The following is a 21,522-nucleotide window of genomic DNA, read 5'->3' on the forward strand; positions in this document are numbered from 1 at the left end:
TGGCCCTTCGGAGCTCGGTTTTTCTTTGTGGGCCTCCGACTTTCCGTGAATCTGTCTAATGCGGCAGCGCTGGAAACCGACCGGGGGATACTGGCAATTGAGCCAGCGCCCAGACTTCACGTCTAAGAGCGAAGTGTGTTGACATTTCAGTCAATAAACACGTCTTTATCCGGACCCAAGGAACCTTCTTTTGTGTTTCTAAGTGGTACCCCACAAAGGGGAATCCCACATCTGGGGCCCTACGTTGGGCGCCTAATGTGGGATTTCCCCTTTGGGGGGGTACCACTTAGAAACACAAAACGTTCCTTGGGTCCGGATAAAGACGTGTTTATTGACTGAAATGCCAACACGCTTCGCTCTTAGACAATGAAAAGTCTGGGCGCTAGCTCAATTGCCAGCATCACCCGGTCGGTTTCCCGCGCTGCCGCATTAGACAGATTCACGGGAAGTCGGAGGCCCACAAAGAAAAACCGAGCTCCGTAGAGGCAGGGCCTCCGCCGACGAGAGCCTCTGGCCCACCTTCGGGGCCAGCTTATGTAGCCTCGGATGATGGACGCGCCCGGGGATGCCACTAGCACTCGCGTCCATTATAACTCTCAAGGGTGTGGGTATAACTCTCGTGGTTCCTTGTGTCCGGGAGGCCGACGCCATTGGTGACGACGACTCCCACGGCCTGTTTGAAGCTAGGCCTAGATAGGGATAGAGGAAACCCCATGGTTCCCACAACGTTCATAACCTATGCAACACGCCTTAGTTGTTTTTTTGTTGTTTTTTTTCGTCACGCAATGGCCATCGCTGAACAAAATTCATGAAAAACAAGCATTATTCACCCCCTCAACTTGCAGCCAGAACAAGCGGCCATGTGGTTTGGAGCCGATTATATGCCGTAATTGTGGGTTCAAAACCATTTGCCCGATGACGATCGAGCGCGGTTCGTGGATTGGAGAACTGCGTGAGCATTCGGCTGGTAACAATCAATGCCTCAGTGGACACTCGGGTAGTGGCTAGCATACAACCACTGCGGTTATGAGAATAGCCAAACTCTAACAATGCCTGGAGCTCAGCGAGCGTTCTCTACTTTGCCAACCCAAGCGCTTGGCTATTATTAACGTTGGCGGCATAGGATAAAAAAACACTAAGTCACGGTTATTCGGTCAATAATGTTAGAGTTATTCTAAGTAGTATCTAGCTAACGTAGAAAAATCGTTTTATGGTATTCGCTTGGAATGTTTTTCTCTTTAAACGAGCTTACGGGCACTAGCAGTACCCAAGTATACACTCGCACGCAACGCCACAAACCATAAAACTTCTTTGTTACGATGTCACTTCAAGGATAAAAGCGAACGTTTTCTTTTCTCCTTCACGAAACTTGATGGCTTAGCTGGGAATCGCAGTCTCCCCCAAAGGCTATATTTGAATGCGGTTCATAATTTGTACCCAAGCATTGCGTGAGCACTCAATTGGGGCTCGTGATAACCGATAGCTCGACAAGCATTCGGGTCGTGGCCCGTTCCCAATCGCTGCAGTGACGACAATAGAGAGTTTTAGTAGATCGTGTTTTCAGGCCACGCTAATCGTAGCGGGAGCTCGCGCTGCCACTTCGATGCATGCTCTGAAGCGCGCGCTCGTAGCGGTAGCGGGCCTTTGAAAACGATCTACTAAAACTCCCTAATAGCCGAACCGTAACAATGTCTGGAACAGCGCGTGTCCCGTGCTTGGCCAACCCCAGCGCGTGGCTATGATTAACTTTGGCGGAATATAATCGGCTCCAGATCACGAGGCCGCTTGTCCTGCTGCTGCGAGTTCAGGGGATGAGCGCTGCTCGTTTTAGGGGCGAAGCTCCTTAGGGTCTAGCCTTGTCCGTCCGGCGTCCGTGCTCACATCGATTGCCATCCCATCTGTCTTTTTAAAAAAAAAATGCTTGCGCAGTCGACAGGATTTGAACCTGTGCGGGGAGACCCCAATGGATTTCTAGTCCATCGCCTTAACCACTCGGCCACGACTGCGGGACGAGTAGGGGGCTCTGAGATGTGGTAGTAACTCAGGAGCGGGGGTGTCATGGATGAAACGTTGTATGTAGCCGCTCAACATCTATACAGGAGAGGGCGCTGCAGTCAAATGCGTATATAATCGCGTTAAACTTTGCATGCATTGACTCAACGTTTATAGACGAGAGGGCGCTGCGGTCAAATGCTCAAATGCGTATATATCCACGTTCCATACCACACATTCTCTTTCTGACATGGATGAAAACGAACGAAAAGCTCGGCATGCTGCGGCTCAGTGGATCAGCACCACCAGAGCTTCGCCCCAATAAACATCATTCACCAAGTCAAGATGCGGTCTTTTTTTTTTCTTTAATTTTTTTCTGCGACATTCATTGCGTGTAATGAAAAATGAACGCGTGTTTTATATGTTATTAAAACCAGGGATTCGTTCTAAGCATTTCAGCAAAATAAAACCAATTGCAGCATGGCCCCTTTGAGATCTAGCTATTCCGTCATCGCAGTGATTGGGTACAAGTCACTACCTGAATGAATGTCAAGGCGTTGATCATTACGAGCCTCATTAGAATTTTCACGAGGAGCTCGTGTTCACTGTATTGGTGCCGCATTGCGTCTAAATACAAAAATACCATTTAAAAAAAAGCGCGCTAAAGTGGTTTGATGTCGTTCCCTATTTCTGTAGGATAGTAGCAGTGGTGTCGCCAGGGGGATTTCAGGGAGGGAGGGAGGGGGGCTTCACGTCCTTTCCCGAAACCGTTTCGACACTACAAATAGCCCCCCTTCCCCCGAATAAAATTCTCCACTGGATTGTAGGATATCGGTAACAGCACGCACATGGCTCACTGTTTTATATAACATGCTTATTTTAGTTGCCGAGTTTAGCTCGTGGAATTTTTAACGTGTAGCGCTGTAGGGTGTACTAGAATAGAGAGGTTGGCCGTCCGGCGGACGAGAGTGTGTCGCAATGGGCGGGCACGCCGGCGAGGACGCTGTGGGGCAGAGCGCCCATCCGACGGCTGGTGGTTCTAGCGGTCGCATGCTTTATTCGGCCTGAAAATGGTCCTATTCTTTGTTTATTTTTGCCTGCTCCGTTGTCAGAAAGAATAACTTCCATCCTATATCACATCCCTGTAAAAAAAGCGGGACTTCCGTGAGCGTCAGAAGTCAAATGCCTTTTATAAGCGGTCAATTACATAATCTCGCTTCTTAATTTTTTTTCCGTTACATACCAGCATTACGAAAGCGAATTTTGAGTATATGATATGCAATGATTTCCTTTTCACTTTAGTGCAAAAGCTTTTTTAAATATATTTTCGGCAGCTATACATTTTCCAGACCTTTAAATACCTAGTTTCTGCTCTGGAGTTAATACACCTTTTTGTGTAGCATGGCTTAATGAAAGCGAACGTTTATTCACTTCTGCGTTCTCAGTCAAAGCTTATAAACCAGAAAATGTCTGAATTTATTTTATCTAGTTAATATTCATCATATGAAAATAAACACAAAGAATGGAAAGATAAATGGAGAAACTTCAACTGCTGTCTTAATTGAAGAGCAATCCCTTTTGGAGAAGTTTGATTTCTGCGGCATGTCACACAGGTCACAAATTCCTCTTAGACTTCTTTTCTTTTCTCTTCATCAGTTTTCTTTTTCTTCATCAGTTTTCTTTTTTCTTCTTCTTGGTATCAGGTGATCCCATTCTGCGAACAGAGGGGCCTTGCTCGGCGTCCGAAACACGGAATGCTTCTTTTTGCGTGTCTTTTAACCCACGTTGCACCCCGACAGAAAACAAGACACCTCCGTGTTTTTCATCGCCGTATTAGACAACGTTCTGCGTGCCTTGTCCCTTTGGCACAGCTGGCAGCCACACAATATTGTATCGCTTCACACACCACGCAAAACAAGAAGAAGTAGCCACAACAACACGCCCAAGCCAGCCTCCCTCAACGCTGCCTGAACGGCCTCCTGGCCCCGCTGTGGCTGGCAGCGCCACTCCAGGCCACTGCGGCACAATTAGGCCACGCGACACCCAGCTCCTCTGGAGATGCAGATACGGTCGGCAAACCTCCCAGTTCTAGCACACCAGCGCCGGTCCTGCATGTGAAAAATTACATGCTTGAACATTTCAATAGCAGACTCAGACCTAAACGACAGTGCTGTCACCCGAAAGCACAGATAAACCCAGCAAGCACACGTTGGCGTCGTCTGCTTTCCACCAACTGCTGGCTGTGCCCATCGGAAGGTGGCGCCACAAGCCCGAGTCTCGCGGGTTACGTAATGACTCCAATGAACATATTTTGGTTTAACCTTTCATGTCATAAACGTATCCTGCTACTCGGCTTCGTTGTCTACGTGGAAACACGACATTGAAAATGTAGAGGATGTTCTAGCTATCCAGAGGAACGAAGTATGCCCTTCGAAATCCACCACAAAAAATATATATTTGACTAATATTTGAGCTGGGGACAATATTTCCCGTGCCTGTTACAACCTGAGCCACAAAGAACTCGTTAAAGACAAAGTTTGGGCCAAAGCTTACGGAGCGCTCCAATTGGACTTTCGAGACGATGACGCCGCGTTTTTTTCCAGCAAGCCTAATCGACGGGCTCCGCGAAATTTCGGCTCTTAATTTCTGTCTGGCGTGTCTAAAGCCTCTGCTCTTTCTGTAATACCGCTCTAAACGTTAAAAAAAGAAAAGAATGGACCTTTTTCATAAAATTTTTTAGCATGCGTGCACTCCCGCTGTCGCCACTTTCGCAGGGCACCAGGAACGATGCCCTGCAAAAACGGCGACAGCAACATTGTCAGCATCTATCTTCGGGCGTATTTAGTCTATTTGACGCTTCGTTTTTTAGTGTCGGTAGTATGGTGTACAAAAAAGCGCTGAAAACCGATACAACTGCACGATGCCAATGTGTTTTGACGGGCGGAGCAATGTTGGGCTGCTCTTCATTTGTACTTCGCAGACAGCTCCCCAAACGGCGCTCCTTACTCGAAAAAGGTCCATTGACTTATAGGCACATTGTAGAGGGCGGGTGGACCGTCCATTATCTACCGCTGCATCATAGGGGTTGCCACCCCGGCAGCACTTAAAGGGGCACTGACACATCAAAATCATATTTGTTTTTATTATCCGAAACGATTGATAACGATGCTGGGACATTACCCTCAAAATTTGAAATTTGGGAATTCAGTATTTGTGAAGTAAAAAAACAATTTCCAAATGCCGAATTCGAAGTTACCGCGCGATCCGCGCCGGTGCGTTGACGTCAAATTTTGCGGAGTCCTGAGAGTCCACTTTCTTTCACGACTCCCTGCTGTTGCCATGGCGACCCAAAGCGAGGAGGAAAGGAGCCAGCGCCGGACCGGTTTTGAGCGGTGTCGCCTGTTTTCTTTGGGAGGATACAGATCCAGGAGACGGCACCACAACGGACTCCCGAGTTTTGGTATTTCAGAAAGAAGGGCCGTAGTGCGTTCGCAATTGCGTTAAAAACATGTTTTAGGATTGCCGTTATTAAATGTTATAGAGATGTCGCCTACAAAGCTTGTAAATTTCATGATTCTGACGTCACGAATCAAAAGAAGCGAGGAGGCGAGAGGCGGGAGAAGAAAACGCCAAAAATAAAAAGGCGCGCGCGGGCGCGGAAAAATATTTTTTCGCGATGCGGTTGTTTTTTTTTTTTTTTTTTGCGTGTCTATTACTACAGCTTGCATCGTTTGAGACAATAAAAAAAAAATAGGACCTTTGGGGTGTCAGTGCCCTTTTAAGTCCTGTGAAAGTAGCGCCATTGCCTTTTCCACCTGCTAGCTGGACGCAAACCGACACCAACATATAGACGACCAAAACACCGCAAGGCAACTGGCTAATCTGTCTACGTTGCCATGGAAATCGCCATCCCGGTCCATTCAAATCTTCGAAGCTTCCAGAGGGTCGTTTTAAACCAGTCGCGCCAAGATCAACATGGAGCATCATCGTCCTGGAAGCGTTCCTCGCTAGTATAAGCGCCTTTGGCACTGTGTATGCAATCAACTTATCAATCATGCCCATCTCAGTGGATCTCTTACAATTATATTGTTCTTCTTGCGTATTTAAAAACAGCAAACTTACTATAGTGCCTCCGAGCACCGACACAGCATGTAGTGGTTGTAGTAAGATGTACGCTTGTTTCGCCACTCTGTGGATAGCAAAATCTAGGTATACAAGAAACATTTCCATAAAGATACCCGTCACCAGAGAATTGAGATTGGCTCACCAAGAACGGAGGGGTCAAGGCGAAATAGCTCTTTCATGGACCAAAATGGTGACCATTCCGGGAGCTTGGCGCTACTTTGCTAGGATCCAGTGATCCAGCACCAGCAGTGAGCAACAGGTGCAGAGGTTGGTTAGAGCAAGGGCGCACGGAGAGAGTAAGAGAGAGAGAGAGAGCGAGAGCTCTTTGATGTGGTATTCCCTACGTGCTGCTAACCTGCAACTTTTCTTTTTCTTTTTTGTGTCGCGCTTCGTTAAAGCATCGTTCTATGGACGTAAGCTTCTGGACGTCGGTTGTGGCCCCACAGTTCACACCGTTTTCCCGGCTACAAAAACGATGGACGACATTGTGCTCAGCGATTTCTTGCCTCAGAACAGACTGGCAGTGGAGAAAAGGCTCCAGAAGGCTCCAGCGTTAGACTGGTCTTTTCAAAGCGAATCCTTGGCAGCCCTCGAAGGATTCACGTAAGAATGCTTTCCCTTTACGTCTGACTGTGTTCCTTTGTAAAACGCCATAAAACAAACCGATATCAGGTTGTCAAATGACACACTGTTGAGATCTGAGTTTTTACAAAGAAATCTCTCTAAGTTATGAAATCTGCACAATCATTTATATCTGGCATAAAAGGTTTAAAGGCTAACGTATGAAAGTATGATGGGCATCGAGACTACGGAGTGGAGGTGAGGAAGAGACAGGCCGTCATGTGCACGTGTGGCAGGTCCTACATTGAGCGATCTAATTGCTGAATTGATTCCCAAAACGATATAGGGAAGTGCCAGGTTCACAGGTAGTATTCGAGTCTTGGGAACGCGTCAGAACAGCTCATGACAAAACAACAGGCAACAAAACAGCACAGTGTCAAAACAGCACGCGTCCAAGCAGCACAGCGTCGAAACAGCATGGCGGCAAAACAGCACAGCATCAAATCGGCACAGTGACAGAAGAGCACGTGACAAAACAACACGGTGTCAAAACAGCACAGCGACAAAACAGCACGCATGTAGCAACTTGGAGCGCGCTATTCACCTTCGCGCGAATAATTTCGAACCTCGTTGACCCTTTCATTTATTGTCGCTAGGTTATAACGGAATTTTTTTGCCTTATTTCAGTGCTTACCAAACTCCGCAACTCGAGACCTCCCCAAATAACTCACAGATTATTGCCGACGAAGGCCTCCTTCAAGGGGAAACCGGTAAAGCAGAAACATGCCACAGCCTCAATGTTGTTGCCGTATACCGGATGGGCTGAGCACACCGTTGTCGCACACGCTTTTTTTTTTAACAACTAACGACCGCACATTGCAATGCAATTGATTCATTTATTGTAGATGAAATCAAAAGCAAACTGGCCTGTCAAAATGAGCAGAACTGTTCGAGAAATAGTCAGAATACGCACGGTACTGCCCAGGGAGCCTTCATGTGCGCATCGAGTATACTCTCTACTCCGAACTTGCTCCAAAGAGAACGGATTCGACAAATTGATCATCGACGAGTTGGTTTTCGACAAATTGGCCTAGACCCTCCATTCATTTACAGTGCCTACTTTGAGACACGCTTTTTTTTAACTACATACGCTTTATTTAGGGTTCAGCGTTTTCGGCTTAAACCGAATAAAAGCGGTAAAAGTACACCGAATTCATTTTTCCAGATTTGGTTTTAACTGAAGAAGGTCTAACCGTCTGACCCCTTCCTTCCGCAGTTTTCAGCTTGTCTGCGAGATCGGTTCAACTTTCAACAAAAACTCTGGGGGCGCAGGGGACTTCAGGACGAAATCTGGGTTTTTCACCTGATTGGGATTTGTGGGCCGAATTTTTTCTTCAAAGAAGAAAGTTTACGCATGAACTGAAGAATGAAAATCAAGGGCGCCTGTAAATGCAGCATATTTTTTAACAACCCTAGCTTCCGTCTACTTGGAGGAGGGCATAAATACGATTGTTTTATTGTTGTTCCTGTAGTCCGCGCGAATTTACCACCTCTCGCAGTCGTGAAAATTGGGAAAAAAACACACTGAGTACAATGCTAGCCAATTTCTGGATTTTGATATTTGCCTCTCCGACCGAAGTGGCAGTGAAGCTCATGTCCGTCCTGTGTACAGACACGAACACACGACGATAATGTTAGATTACGATTGGGCCCCAGTGCGTCTTGCAGAACAGGTCGTGTCGGCTGCCACAGACAGCAACAAATAAGAAAACCAGTACCTGGTTTATTCACTACACATTTTGAAAAAACGCTTTTAAATATTGCATTTTCGTCTGTATACTGGTTTTTGTCAATAAACCGAAAAGAAGTGAGAAGTTTATGAGTCTACAAATATTCACCGCAATAAACCGGAAACTTCTGTTTGAAATAAAAAAAACCAAAAATTACACCGAATTTCAAAATAATAATTAGACCGAAAACGCCAAACACTAGCTGTATTGTCAATGTCCTGCTTTGACGCTGTGCTGTTTTGTCGCTGTGCTGTTTTGACGCTGTGCTGTTTTGACGCTGTGCTGTTTTGACGCTGGGCTGTTTTGGCGCCGTGCTGTTTTGGCACGTGCTCTTGTGTCGCTGTGCCGTTTTGACGCTGTGCTGTTTTGTCGCATGCTATTTTGACGCGCGCTGTGTTGTCGCAGTTCTGTTTTGTCGTGTGCTGTTCTGTAATGGTGCCCCAAGTCTTTTGGCAGGTATTATAACCGTAACCATTTTTACAAAAGGGGCAGGTTTGAAACAGTCTTCATCTCACCTTTATTAAGGCTCCCTTGTATCAAAACTCTAGATTCATGTGCGTCACATGCAGTAAACCACTTAATAAATTTTTATCAGTAATGTTATGCTCGAAAGGATTTCAGACTCTCTTCCTGTGACGGATACTACGATAAATGTATGTAGACGCTATTCCGCCCGGCTCTAGGAATAGGAAAACGAACTAAGCTGACAAGGCGGTGGAGGCAACGTCCTAAACGCCGGTTCTCACCACTAAAATATAGCGCAAGGACGACGGAAGGAAGAACGAGAAGACAGGAAAGAGCGCCTCTCTTCTCGTTCTTCCTTCCGTCGTCCTTGCACTACTTTTTAGTTATGTTTACCCAACTAGCCCACCAGTAATGCCGGTTCTCACATGCTGCGAAGCGTTGAAATTGCGCTGATCATGTGTCGTCAGCTACTCATCGTCTGCCATGAGCAACAGTTTTGACGGTGCGATACAAAAGCTGGAAAACGCTCCCGTCAGCACGCGCTTAGCGCGAGGTCAACACTATGCTTGTAGCACTCCGCTGCATGTGTGAATAGACCTTTAGTCGCTCCTTGTAAACTGGTCACGCTCTATGGGGGCCTCACGTGTAGAGGCGAGCCCGGGAAGGCAGGTGGTTGAATGGTCAGAGCCAGCCAACGGAGCCCTGAACTAAGGGCTCCGTCCGGGACTCGTTGGTTTCCTAACCTTTTGTAAATAAAGTTATACCACCACCACCCCCACCCCCTGTCCTCTTAGCTCTAAATAGAACATAGTTGCCGGTTCCTCCCATCGAATCTATTTATTCTGACTATTTTCCGGAAGTCTCTTTCCGTTTTGGTTCTGACCAAAGCCTGCGTGAGCATGTATTATCGCTACACTTCACATATCGTGTAATACGCAATAACTCCACTTTCCATTCCAAGTCGAGAAAAAAAAGTATGCGAGAAGACCCTGAGGTTATCCTGATATAGATACATAAATGGAGTACTTTGTTATGTTTATTATTATTTACACCTTCCAGAGACGTTAAGAGCGGAGCGAGGGAGATCGAAGAAAGGACACGAAGGGCCATCAGAAAGGTTATTTTCTGCAATGTCCTGGATCCTCAGGTGCTACCGGAAGAACACAAGGAATCATTCGACGTGGTTCTGACCAGCCTATGTTTGGAGACCGCCAGCTCGAATGAAGAAACATATCAGAAAGCGATTCAAAATCTTAGCAGTCTAGTCATCGACGGAGGTCATCTGATCGTATGTGGTATTTGTGGAGCCAACAAGTATTCGGTTAAAGAAGCCAGCTTTCCCGTCATTTCCGTAACCGTGTACTTGGCAAAAGAGTCAATCGCTCGTTCTGGATTCAAGATAGAGCGTTGCAGCTTGCTTCAGCGAGACGCGTCACATGCCAAGGACACGTACTATTGGAAGCACGCGTTTGTAATTTTAGCTCGTAAGCCTTAACGGGTTTCATAGTGTTTTTTTTTTTTAATCTGTAGTTTGTGTTCTAATCTTGTCCTTCATATATTTCTGATTATCAGATGTGCACATGTCGAGGGATTAGAGGCGTGCAAGTTGTGGTTTAATTCGAATGGCGTTGTATCACTCAAAGCCTTCATTGTACGTTGGAGAGCCACGACAACAGGTTCTCTTCAAACCGTTAAAGCTATACGAATGGCACTGGATAATTAAATTCAAACCCTTGTTTGCACACCCGAGGTAATGTGTCAGTGTCTAGATGCCCAATTGAATCATCATAATACTGCAGAGAAAAATGTTATCTGGTTCAAAGATTGTGCTGTGTGACTCCTAATATAAGCAGCACTTTATAAATTCATCAGTGTTCATCCAAATAGAAAAAAAAAACATCACGCTGATGCGGAATTTGTTTTTTTCTATTTACTATAACGTAAAATCTTCAATATCCCGGTCTCATATTTGAACGTACAACACGTTTTTGGGGAGGGTGGATAGGGTAACTCGGTGAAAACATAAAACGCATAAGCGGGATGCGAAAGCCTTTCGACCGAGAGAAAAATGGTAGTGTCGACGCCGCAGTAGGGCTCCCCCGCGGGTGATGCCTGAACCCTATTCAAATCAAATCAAGTTTTTTATTTGGTGTCACATCTTCTTACACGACAACAGGGGACTTAGGACAAAAAGCTGCTGGGTAGCAGCCTGACGAAGGTCCCAGCCCCCGTGCAATTCGGAACAGCAAAAGGTAAATAAAAACAAAAAAGAAAAACACAGAAAAGACAACTAAATATTACATAAATGTAGACACATTTTATACAAATGTTTGGTGTGATGAGCACTTTAGGCCAAAAAAAAAAAAAAGAAGGAAAAAACAATACCCGACAACAAACCACGAGAGCGGTCAGCAAATATACAAAGAAAGCACACAGGATGAAAACAAGGCCGGTTTTAAAAAGTCATAGAGACAAAATCGAATTTACTAACCCTTTATGTGAAAGTGCCTCTAAATTTATTTTTATACAGAGTGTTTAGTGTGGTGGACAAACTAGAATGAAGTCTCTGATCAAGGCAATTTGTGCGGGATTGACGGATTACCGAGGGCTGATTTTGCCTAAATGTCGCGCAGGATGATGCGATATTTTAGGTTAGCTAAGTGAATGTAATGAACGTTGTTTTGCTGAACAACCCTACGATACGTTGTTAAAAGTTTGAGCGCATATATTTGCTGCATTGTTTTTACCTTTAGGGCCTTAAATAATGATGCAGTGGGATGGAGAGAGGGAACAGAAGATATCTCACGTACAGCCCTTTTTTTGTAAAAGGTGCAACTTCGTTAGGTTTGTTTTGGTTGTGGTGCACCAAATAAGGTTGCAGTAAATTAGATTGGAAGGAACTAACGATTTATAAATAGTTAATTTAATACGAGTTGGAGGTATTGTTTTAAATTTTGTTATTGGGCCGACGCTCTTGGATAGCTTTGATTGGACATTATCTATATGAGTATTCCAGCTCATGTCTTGTGCAAACAACGCACCCAGTATTTTAATACAGTTTACAAATTCGATTTGTTAATTTTTGATTTTAAAACAAAGTGGATCGTTTATTCTTTTATTCCTAGGTTTAAACAGAATAGCCTTGGCCTTACTACAACAACAAATTGTTGTGTGTATGTTTATACAGCCGGAAGTTAGTCTGCCTCAGTGGGTGTCTGGTGTCTCAGCTGTAGATGAGCAATTTAGCCAGTGCGGTACGACCGCTAGCCTGGAGTCTTAAACGTGCACCACGCAGTAGTGATACACGACCGCACGCCGGTACGATGCTCATCCAGATCGAAACGGGCAGGGGTGGGGATTGAGCCCAGGATCCCTGGGTTCTGCAGCACGAGCTTTCGCTCCACGTGCTCCAAGCTGGTGCGCGCGGATCCTGGGTTCTGCAGCGCGAGCTTTCGCTCCACGTGCTCCGAGCTGGTGCGCGCTAGCCCACTCGGCAACCGATCCCCCTCTTCTTACTACAATTTACCTTTAATTTTTTGTTCAGTGTCCAGGCAGTAATGTTTCTTTAACTTCTTGCATTGCGGAAATGGAAGTGCGGATATGGTCATGGGAAAAAAAAATGCTGGTATCGTCCTTGTAAATTATCAGTTTTACATCAGTGTTTTGAGCCACGTTTGCGATGTCGGTGATGTATAAGATGAATAACAATGGGCCTAAAATGCTGCCCTGGGGAACTCCCGATGTAATGGCTAGCCTATCTGAATGAAAATTTGGAAAAGACACGTACTGATTTTTATTTAATAAGTAGGATTTTAAAATATCATGCGCTATGCCTCTTATTCCATATAATGGTAATTCTGCAAGTAAAATGTAATGATTAACTGAATCCAATGCTTTTGAGTAATCGAGGAAAACGCCGGATGTTATCTTTTTTGCGTCGAATGCTTTTACGATGAGTTCTTTCTTGATTTAGCAATGCTATTTCAGTGGATCGATGATTACAAAATCCAAATTGCGATTCCGAAATTAAAGCACGTTTATCAAGATGTGTTAGGTGTCTTTGATGTAGAAGTTTCCCAAGTGGTTTGGAAAAGACAGGAAGAATTGAAATGGGCCTATATTGCAAATGTCAAACACATCATTACCTTTATGTAGGGCACTAACTTTTGATACCTGCATTTTAAGTATATATATGTCAGATATGGTGCAATTTTATCAATAACATATTAATAGGTTTTATCTGCATGTTATCGGCGTCAATACTTTTACTATTTTTAAGATTCATGATAGTTGAGCAGATCTCTGCCTCATCAGGGGGGAACAAAAACATTGTGCTCGTCTGCGACGATATTATGAACTCTAGGGCTTTTTTATACAGGAGGGTGACACACACGTTGACGTACCAACATTTACAAAGAAATCATTAAACGCGTTTGCCATGGTGACGTCTGTAATTTGAGCGCCGCTTGCTGTTACTTCATAAGGTACGTTTTGGGGTGGCTTATGGTTTATTAAAGATTGGATTCTCTTCCACATAATATCAGGTTTCAATGTTTCTAATGGATCAAAAAGTGTGGTGTAATAGTCACGCCTAGCAGCCCTTAGCTGAGTTGTTAGTTTATTTCGATAAGATTTAAAGACTACAAGTCTACTATTTTTTTTTTAGTTTTTAAAACATTATCATATAAAAAATTCTTTTTTCGTGTAATTGATAGTAGGCTAGGTGTGATTTAAGGTCTACGCGAATTTTTATGGGCTTTGAGGTTGACAAAAGGAAAATGTTTTGTATTTATTGAATAAAATATATCTAAAAATCAATTATATGCGGAATTAACTGAATTTCTAGAAAACAATTTTTGCCAAGATGTACGTTCAATGTTTTCTTGAAAACGGCGCAACTGGTCAGAGGAGATCGGCTGAACTCTAGCCACAGGAACCCAGTCGCTACGCTTTGACATTTGCTGGCATAAGTGATCAGGTGACGACACCAACATACAATGGCGTTCCTGTCGGAAGTCGCGGTGTCAGTCTTGGTTCATAAATGATTGGGCCGAAAGTTACCATCCAAAAAACGCATTCTACTTTAGAAACTTTTTCTCAATCATTTGTACTTAATAAGGGTTACTGCGCACGCCAGCTGGTAAACGATCATAGTAAAAAAAATCATTGTGACTATAGGGAGAAAAAATGTGACAACGCGACGCCGTATCAACAAGACGGTGTTGTGTTGCCCCATTTTTTGTCCTTGGTCTCGAATTTTTTTCTTTTTTTTCGCTGTAATGTTGTATTTACTTTCCAGCTTGCATGTTTGCAATCGAACAACTCAGTCTGTTGCCGACAGGCGACGTAGATGAGGTTGATTTAACTACGTTCAAAGCACACTAACTGATCCCAGTGCTTTGCTCCAAAGCAAAGCACTGGCTAACTGATCCCCCCTCCCCTGCCCCCTTCCTAACTATTTTTATCGTCTTCTTTCAGTCGCCGATAGTGCAAAGAGAAGCTGTCTTACTCCCCATGACATTATTTTTTCAGATCCTAGTTAAGGCACTTTGTAACTGAGTTGTTTTTAATAAGACGTCACACTTGGTTCAAATAAATACAACTTGTGTGATGTGTCCGTCCTTAAAGGGGTAGTGCAACGATTTTAATGTTTAAAGAATTCGCAGTTCGTATTTTTATATTATTTATCTAAACACAACTGACATAAAAAAAATAATAAAAAACCCGCCACCTGGTACCCGAAAATTTCTATTTCACTGCGTAATAGCAAAATCAAAAGTTAATTGTCGATCTGCAGCCGCGTGTGTCGGTTACGGGACGAAACAACTTCTGGGGGATACGTGGAAGTCAACAAAATTTATTCCCCTCTGCTGCTACACTTGCCGTCAGCCCCGTGGCGAATTGACTTTTGTGTCAATCACTCGCCTCGACGTTCGGCGATGCTAATGTTTGAAAAGTCGACAATCACAGAGGAAGCGGCTGGGGCATTTGAAGAGAGAACCCAACGGGAAAGCAGGTGATCCCTCAGAGTATGACTCTCGAAAGAAGACGTGAGAGTTGAGAGGCACTTGGACCTTCGATTGGTTTCTTTTTTTTAGTAAAAACAGGCGCGTGCTAAAAAAAACACTGTTTTCTCTTCTTTGCTCCATAAGGGACGGAGAACAACTCCCGCAGTTAATTGGCCAAAGTACGAAATTCGTTCCACCGCCCCTTTAATATCTATTACTGGTCGAAAAAGATGGGCCCTGCCCAACGATGGTAGCACGGAGTCTTCCACACATTACTCCAAAAAAGTAATCCATTACAGTAAAAAAAAACTATTGGTTAAAAACTATTCTACGCATTAGACTACTTGATTACCCGAAAAAAAAAGTCATTGATCGTAACTTTAAGAAGTAACCGTTACTTTTCCGATTACTTGAGATATTCATAACGACAGATTTTCCTGTCGGTTTAAAAACGTGTCCTTTGTACTGTCAATTATTGGATTAAAATCACCGAACTATGAACTACTCATCTTTTAAATGCGCTACTTTCGCTGAACCATCCTTTGCCGAAAACTTGGTTCGAGGATCTCTTCGTAGGAAACATTTACAAACAAATGGCGCCATTAGCAAGGGGACAAAAAATTGTATCGGTCAAAAGTAGTTTTAGTACTTCCAACAGTAGTAATATTACTCCTGCGATTAGTTTCTACTAAGTGTATTCAAATGAATACAAATTTACTCCAAAAATGATTGATTACTTGCACAACACAAGCGTTATCTGTTTTTTTTTGTTTTTTTTTTTTTGTCAACGCACGGTTTTGAAGTCGCTAACCGCAAATCACTAGTGCAAAACAGTTCCTTGGTTAACCTTCCGAATAATCAGTTAAAGCTTTAATCGTGCTCAAAAATTGTTTGCCAATTTATTGGCTGCATTTTGAGTTGAAATTTCGGAACGAAAGTGAGAATGCTTTCTCTCTACTTGGTAAGCATGTGTATATCTTGGGAGTCCGCAATGTTGTATTTTACGGTAGCACACCTTAACATACCCTATGATTATAATCCGGAGTAATTATTCGGTCTAAAAGTTTTATAAACATATTTTATGGCTAGAATGGTTTACCAGTGTTTGCTTTTTTTTCTTTTTTCTTACAACGCTGCTTCCAAGGCAACCTGTCGGTGCGCGGTTGAGAGCTCGCCGTTCCTCGCCACTGAAGAAAGGATCCAATGGGAGGTGGCGTAGATAGTGACGTTGCAATGCCATGGCAACGCGCAAGCCGGTTCTCCGCGCATCTTCCACGTTGCAAAGAGCGTAAAGTTGTTTCGTTCCCTCTGCTGTCCCTTTTTCCCTCAATGCCTTTCCCAACGGAGTGCTTCCTCGAAATTGTGCAGCTGTTCCCCTTTTTATATGACAAGACGCAGCTAGACTACCTGGATAAGGACCAGGGTGTTGAACCGGAACCGAACCGAACCGAAAACCGGAACAGAACCGTTATTTTTAGCCGAACCGGAACTGAACCGAACCGAAATCTTCGCCGCCATCTTGGAACTGAACCGGAACTGAACCGGAAAAAAATATAACGGTAACCGGTTCAAAACGGTTAGCGGTATTTTTTTTTGCTAGTATTACAAATTTATTATTTGGGAATAAAAAAAGTGGCAGCTGTATTTCTATATTGATCAAATCGTCATATACAGAATTGCAATGTATAATAAATCCTGGTTTTCTGCGGCGCTTTCTTATTGGCACTGTGATTAGCCATGTGTCACATCGTCACGTGACGTCACGATGTCAAGACATGCTGTCAAGTAATGTCACATCACGTGACCCCGTCACGTCACGTAACTCACCGCGTAGATTCAAATTAAGGACGTCGCTAGATCTATTAACGTTGTTGATACCGTGACGTCACATGACATCACAACTTCGCACTGAGAGGCACGTGACACCATGATGTACCCGATTGTCATGATCCCGAGTTGAATGCTCTGGTTCATGACAACCAGCATCGCCAAACATTCGGGTGACGGCTCGTGTTCAACTCAAAGTGGGCCCGAGTCCCACTAGAACTAGAAACAGAAACAAACGACAGCGACAAGCCTCAGACACATGCAGCATGTTGGCGATGGTACCTTTATACGGCTTTGAGTTGTTCGGTGCTCGCGAAGTTAGTACGAGCGTTTACAAGCCTGCAAATGGTACCATCGTGTGCATGATACTCGTGTTTGAGCATAGCCTTCTTTATTCTACGAAGCCTGTCAAATCGCGAAATACTCTGGTTTAAGGCTAGCCGCTGTCGTTTGTTTCTGTTTGTCGCTTTAGTGGGGCTCGAGCATTGTAGCCCAACTAAAACTATATCTGAAGATCAGCCCATGCTCTCTGCTTTGCCAACCCTGCGTATGACTATGATAAACACTGACGGTGTGTATATTAGGGTCAGATCACGTGGCTGATAGTTCTAATTGCGAGTTGAGGAGGGAAAAGCAATTTCGTTTCTTTCTTTCGACTGTCTGCCATTTCGCGGAGGGGCAAACTAATGGATGCTTTTGTAAGTTATCAACGTCAGGGATTACATCTTAGCGGTATTTATTGAACTTAAGGTAAAAAAAAAAATATGCTGCACGACCCATTTTACATGTATGCACACCCTTCAGGCTCCCAAACATGTTTTCGTTATTGCTGAACTGCCTCAAAAAGTTGTCCCGAGAATAGAAGTGTTAAAGGGTCTAAATGTGACGTATTAGTCCGACGTTACATGGAAATATTAGTGTGTACGGGAGGGATACCTGAAAAGAAAGATCCTAGTGGCCTCAGGGGGATAGCAGCCGCTCTAAGTCTCACAGGAGTGTCGTTCTCAAGTTCTCCAAGTTTCGACCGCCCTGTATTTTGTTTAAACTTCACAGTGTGGTGCAAAGTAAAAGCAAGGAAGGATTATTGTTAACAAGTGACACAAATATAATTGTCGAGTGAACACCACTCAATACGGAGCAGGCAATCCCTGAGGAACAAAAAGTATCTTGAGGAGCAACTAAAAAAAAAAAAAAAGGGAGTGGGGAGGGGGGTAGTTTTATAGCATACTGTGTCGTAAAGATTCCTCTGCCCCGCATTTTCGGCGCAGTCTACAAAGCGTGGCCTGGAAACGGTAGTGACAGATGGGTAGTTGGTAAAACTTTTATTTGTAAAAACACTCTTGCCAGAAAGCACGTTTTCGTCGTGCGAGTTACTCGCGCCGTGCCTAACGACGATGCACCAACAAGAAAAATGTGTGCCTCTCAAATACACAGCTTGCACTGAGCGCGAAACTTTTGCAGCGTGCATTTTGCCCCACCGGATTTGATATTCTCAGCAAGAACAACTCGCAATGACAACCACTATCTAGTGCGATTACGTCACGTGCAAACCATGTTAAATACTTCAGCTTTCTGGTGAAGAGCTTCGTTCGCAACACCAGCAGTAGACGTCCAAGGTGTAAAGTTGTGTAGTATTTATAGCAGTCTCGCGATGATATACGGCAGCCTAATGAGATGTTGGAGCACATGACTGATAAAGAGCGGAGTCGTGAAGTAAGGTCCCAAAACAAGTGCACGTAAAACCTAAGATAACATTAGCCTCCCGAGGTGGTATCTCGCGACGTTTCGAGCTGAGGCAAGCTGATGCCCAAAAGTGATTTATACTAGGATTTATAAAATCGTCGTTTGCCCTGCGCGGAATCTATGTTTAATTAGGAATATCATTTTATGCATTTTTATGCATCTCTTTTTGCTGTAAAGCGTTGTGTAAGGGATTATTTAGAACAAATTGCGTGTCATCTCCTTATTTCTGCCCATTTCGTGTATTTGCCTTCCGATATATCATGTGACCACAGTGTTTTTTGGCATACCCTGCAATCAGGTATTTTACACTGCTAAACAGCTAACAAAAGCACGTTGCCGAAGACTCAACAGCTGGCGTATTTTCGAGTATCGTCCTTCCGTGTCGGTCTCAGGCGGTTATGTGAACTTCATAAAGTCAAATTTACCGATGATAATAAAAATATACTTAATTCCTGTTTGAATATTTGGCAGCATAAATAGAAGATCCTCACCTCAAAGATGTATAAGTAAATGTACCTTTAAATTATCTGAAAGATGTTCTGCAAATCTTTTTCGGCGCTTTCATCCTCTATAGACACGTTATAGGTGATTTGGAAAAGCTTTAAATAATTTTTTATTTTATTTTGAAGCTAATTTAAATAACTATGTGTTCCTCACGCATATATAACTTCTCAAATATATAGAAGTTTATTATCGCCTTTTTTATGTGTTTTTATTATCGCGTTTTTTTACTGGAACAAATGGTGGAACTATGACGATTGCACACTTAAACTCTCAGAAAGTGTCCAATTAAGTAGCTTCCGAATGGAGTAGAGCACGAAATACCGCTTTGTTCCATTTAACAAAAATCATCAATTAGCGAGGGTGATGCTCATTTGCAAATTAAATTGACCGGCATTTTGTCAAGAGCAAACCTCAACATCCAGGCTATGCCAGTTTATCCAATATAAGAAAATGTACACATGGGTAAGCACTGTTTTAGGTCAGATTCGATCTCAGTACGAAGGTGCTCATAGATTAGAGTGAACAATTTCAGCCACTCCTTTTCGCATGACTCGTCACCCGCATCATGGTGCTGAGAGCAAACAATGCTAGTTAGAAAAACAAGCATTGCGATTGTCGCTTAGTGTTTCTATAAAATATAGACTAGAAGGACTTGTCCCGTGACTTTCGTGACATTTTGAAAATTATATTGCCTTAAGCTCAGTCGTCTCGTCATCATATATATATATTGTGAAACGTATTCCGTAAAACACATTTTATGGTATATATGGCAACGAGGGGCCCATTTCATGATTTTATTCACTGTAATTAATACCTTAGTTCAAGGGCAAAACCACGATTCAACATCTGATACTGCGATACAAAGTTGTACCAATCACGGGTATTTTAGGCAACCTACTTCACTTCGCGAAAACATTTCGATTCAGGTAATATGTATGTGACTCTGGTAAACGAAGGGATGTTGAGTCGTATAAACTCGACGTTTTTTTGTATGTTAATGTAGTTTTTCTTTTCTTGTTGTGTAGGAATAAATAACAAAATTTTATAATTTTGGTACCTGAAAATAAAACTGGATTGAACAAACGATAAAAAAAAGAAAACTATATACTGTAAACGACTTATTTTTCGTGGGCGCAATATTTCGCGATTTAGGTCAAAGCTGAAGTTTTGGAATAATTCGCGGGTTGTAATTTTCTCGACCGCGGTGGAATCTCAATATAAATTTCAATGTGTTTACATTTTACCGAAATTGTTCGCGGGACCCATTTTTCGCGAATTGTAGGCGATTCGCGAAATTCTCAAGAATAGGTCCTCGCAAAAATCAGATCGTTTACAGCAGTTAGTTTCACGGCCTAAATAGTGCCTATTGACAGAACAACGCGGAAAATATATTCTCAATTTAGCGGTTCAAACCGGTTCGAACCGGTTCGAACCGGTTTGAACCGTTATTTTTTGCGCCCCGGAACTGAACCGGAACTGAACCGAAAGCCGTGAACCCGAACCCGAACCCGAACCGAACCGATAAAAATATCGGTTCGACACTCTGATAAGGACACTAGGAACAACCGCTGGGAAATTATAGGAGAGGAATTTGCAATAACAGGGGAGTTTCTCCGTGACACGTTGCATATCGAGTGTGTTGTGACGGATGTCGTGTTGATTTGGTGACACTCTCGAAAGTAGCCTTTATTTCTGGCGCGCAACCGGGGCAACAAAGCACTGACCTGTACCTCGGTGTTTCGGTAGCACCAACTCGGCCGGCCTCAAAGCCTGCGGTTCCTTCCCTTCAGAGCGCGGTGGCGTCACAACATCAACGAGCACGCTAGAATGATCACATTCACGCTGATCATTAGGTAATCATCGACACCTTCTATGTAAGCAGCGAGTGCGGTTTCGATGGTGATAAATGCGAAATATGAGAGCCGAAACAGAAGAATCTAATGAAAAGCAGACGACGAAAAAGCAAAAAGTCCGGCGGGAGACGCGCGCGCGATCGCGTAAGCTAGTGTTGTCGCAAAAACGCCCGGAAACCCGAGGCCAATGTGGCGTCGTCGTGTTTACCGAGCCGTATATGTAGAGAGTTTGGTCATTCATTGGGAAGTACAGGAGACAAATCGGTAGGCGCTATTGGCCGAAAGCGGGCTGGGCGTCTTTACAAGTTCGGATGTGGCCAACCAGAAGCCCGAAATAATACCCTGGCGGTGGTCACGAGAAACAAACTTAATAAATGCGTCGGAGTGACTCTCGGCGATTGAAAATATGGTGCACATGGTGTTTCAATCATGATCATCCAAAATCATGGTGGAAGAGTGCGACTAGCGGAACGATCGACATAATCCGTACACCAGGCGCCGATGGCCAGGAATCTGCCGTCCGAGCGGTCACACTCTGTCCGAGCAAAACAGAGTTGAGCGGCACATTCGGTTCGTACATCTTTATGCATGATATGATCGAAACATCACGTGCACCCTATTTTCAACCATGAAGGGTTACTTAACTCTTACGCG

The 21,522-nt window shown here is 43.9% G+C and overlaps 1 protein-coding gene and 1 non-coding gene across 2 annotated transcripts in view; one reads left to right on the forward strand and one right to left on the reverse strand.

The window, feature by feature from the left end:
• Positions 1-10,823, forward strand: part of LOC115314033 (indolethylamine N-methyltransferase) — a 31,048-nt gene extending 20,225 nt beyond the window's left edge. Inside the window, exons 3-4 of the mRNA XM_040210822.1 lie at positions 6,516-6,720; positions 9,993-10,823. Of these exons, the coding sequence (XP_040066756.1) occupies positions 6,516-6,720; positions 9,993-10,428 (641 nt within the window). The 3' untranslated portion in view covers positions 10,429-10,823. The remainder of the gene's footprint in view (positions 1-6,515; positions 6,721-9,992) is intronic.
• Positions 1,925-2,006, reverse strand: Trnas-aga. The gene has a single exon. It is a non-coding gene; the product is annotated as a tRNA-Ser (tRNA).
• Positions 10,824-21,522: the final 10,699 nt, after the last annotated feature.

The sequence above is a fragment of the Ixodes scapularis genome, unplaced genomic scaffold (genome assembly GCF_016920785.2).
Source record: "Ixodes scapularis isolate PalLabHiFi unplaced genomic scaffold, ASM1692078v2 PGA_scaffold3__209_contigs__length_174095766, whole genome shotgun sequence".
In the NCBI taxonomy this organism is placed as follows: Eukaryota; Metazoa; Arthropoda; class Arachnida; order Ixodida; family Ixodidae; genus Ixodes; species Ixodes scapularis.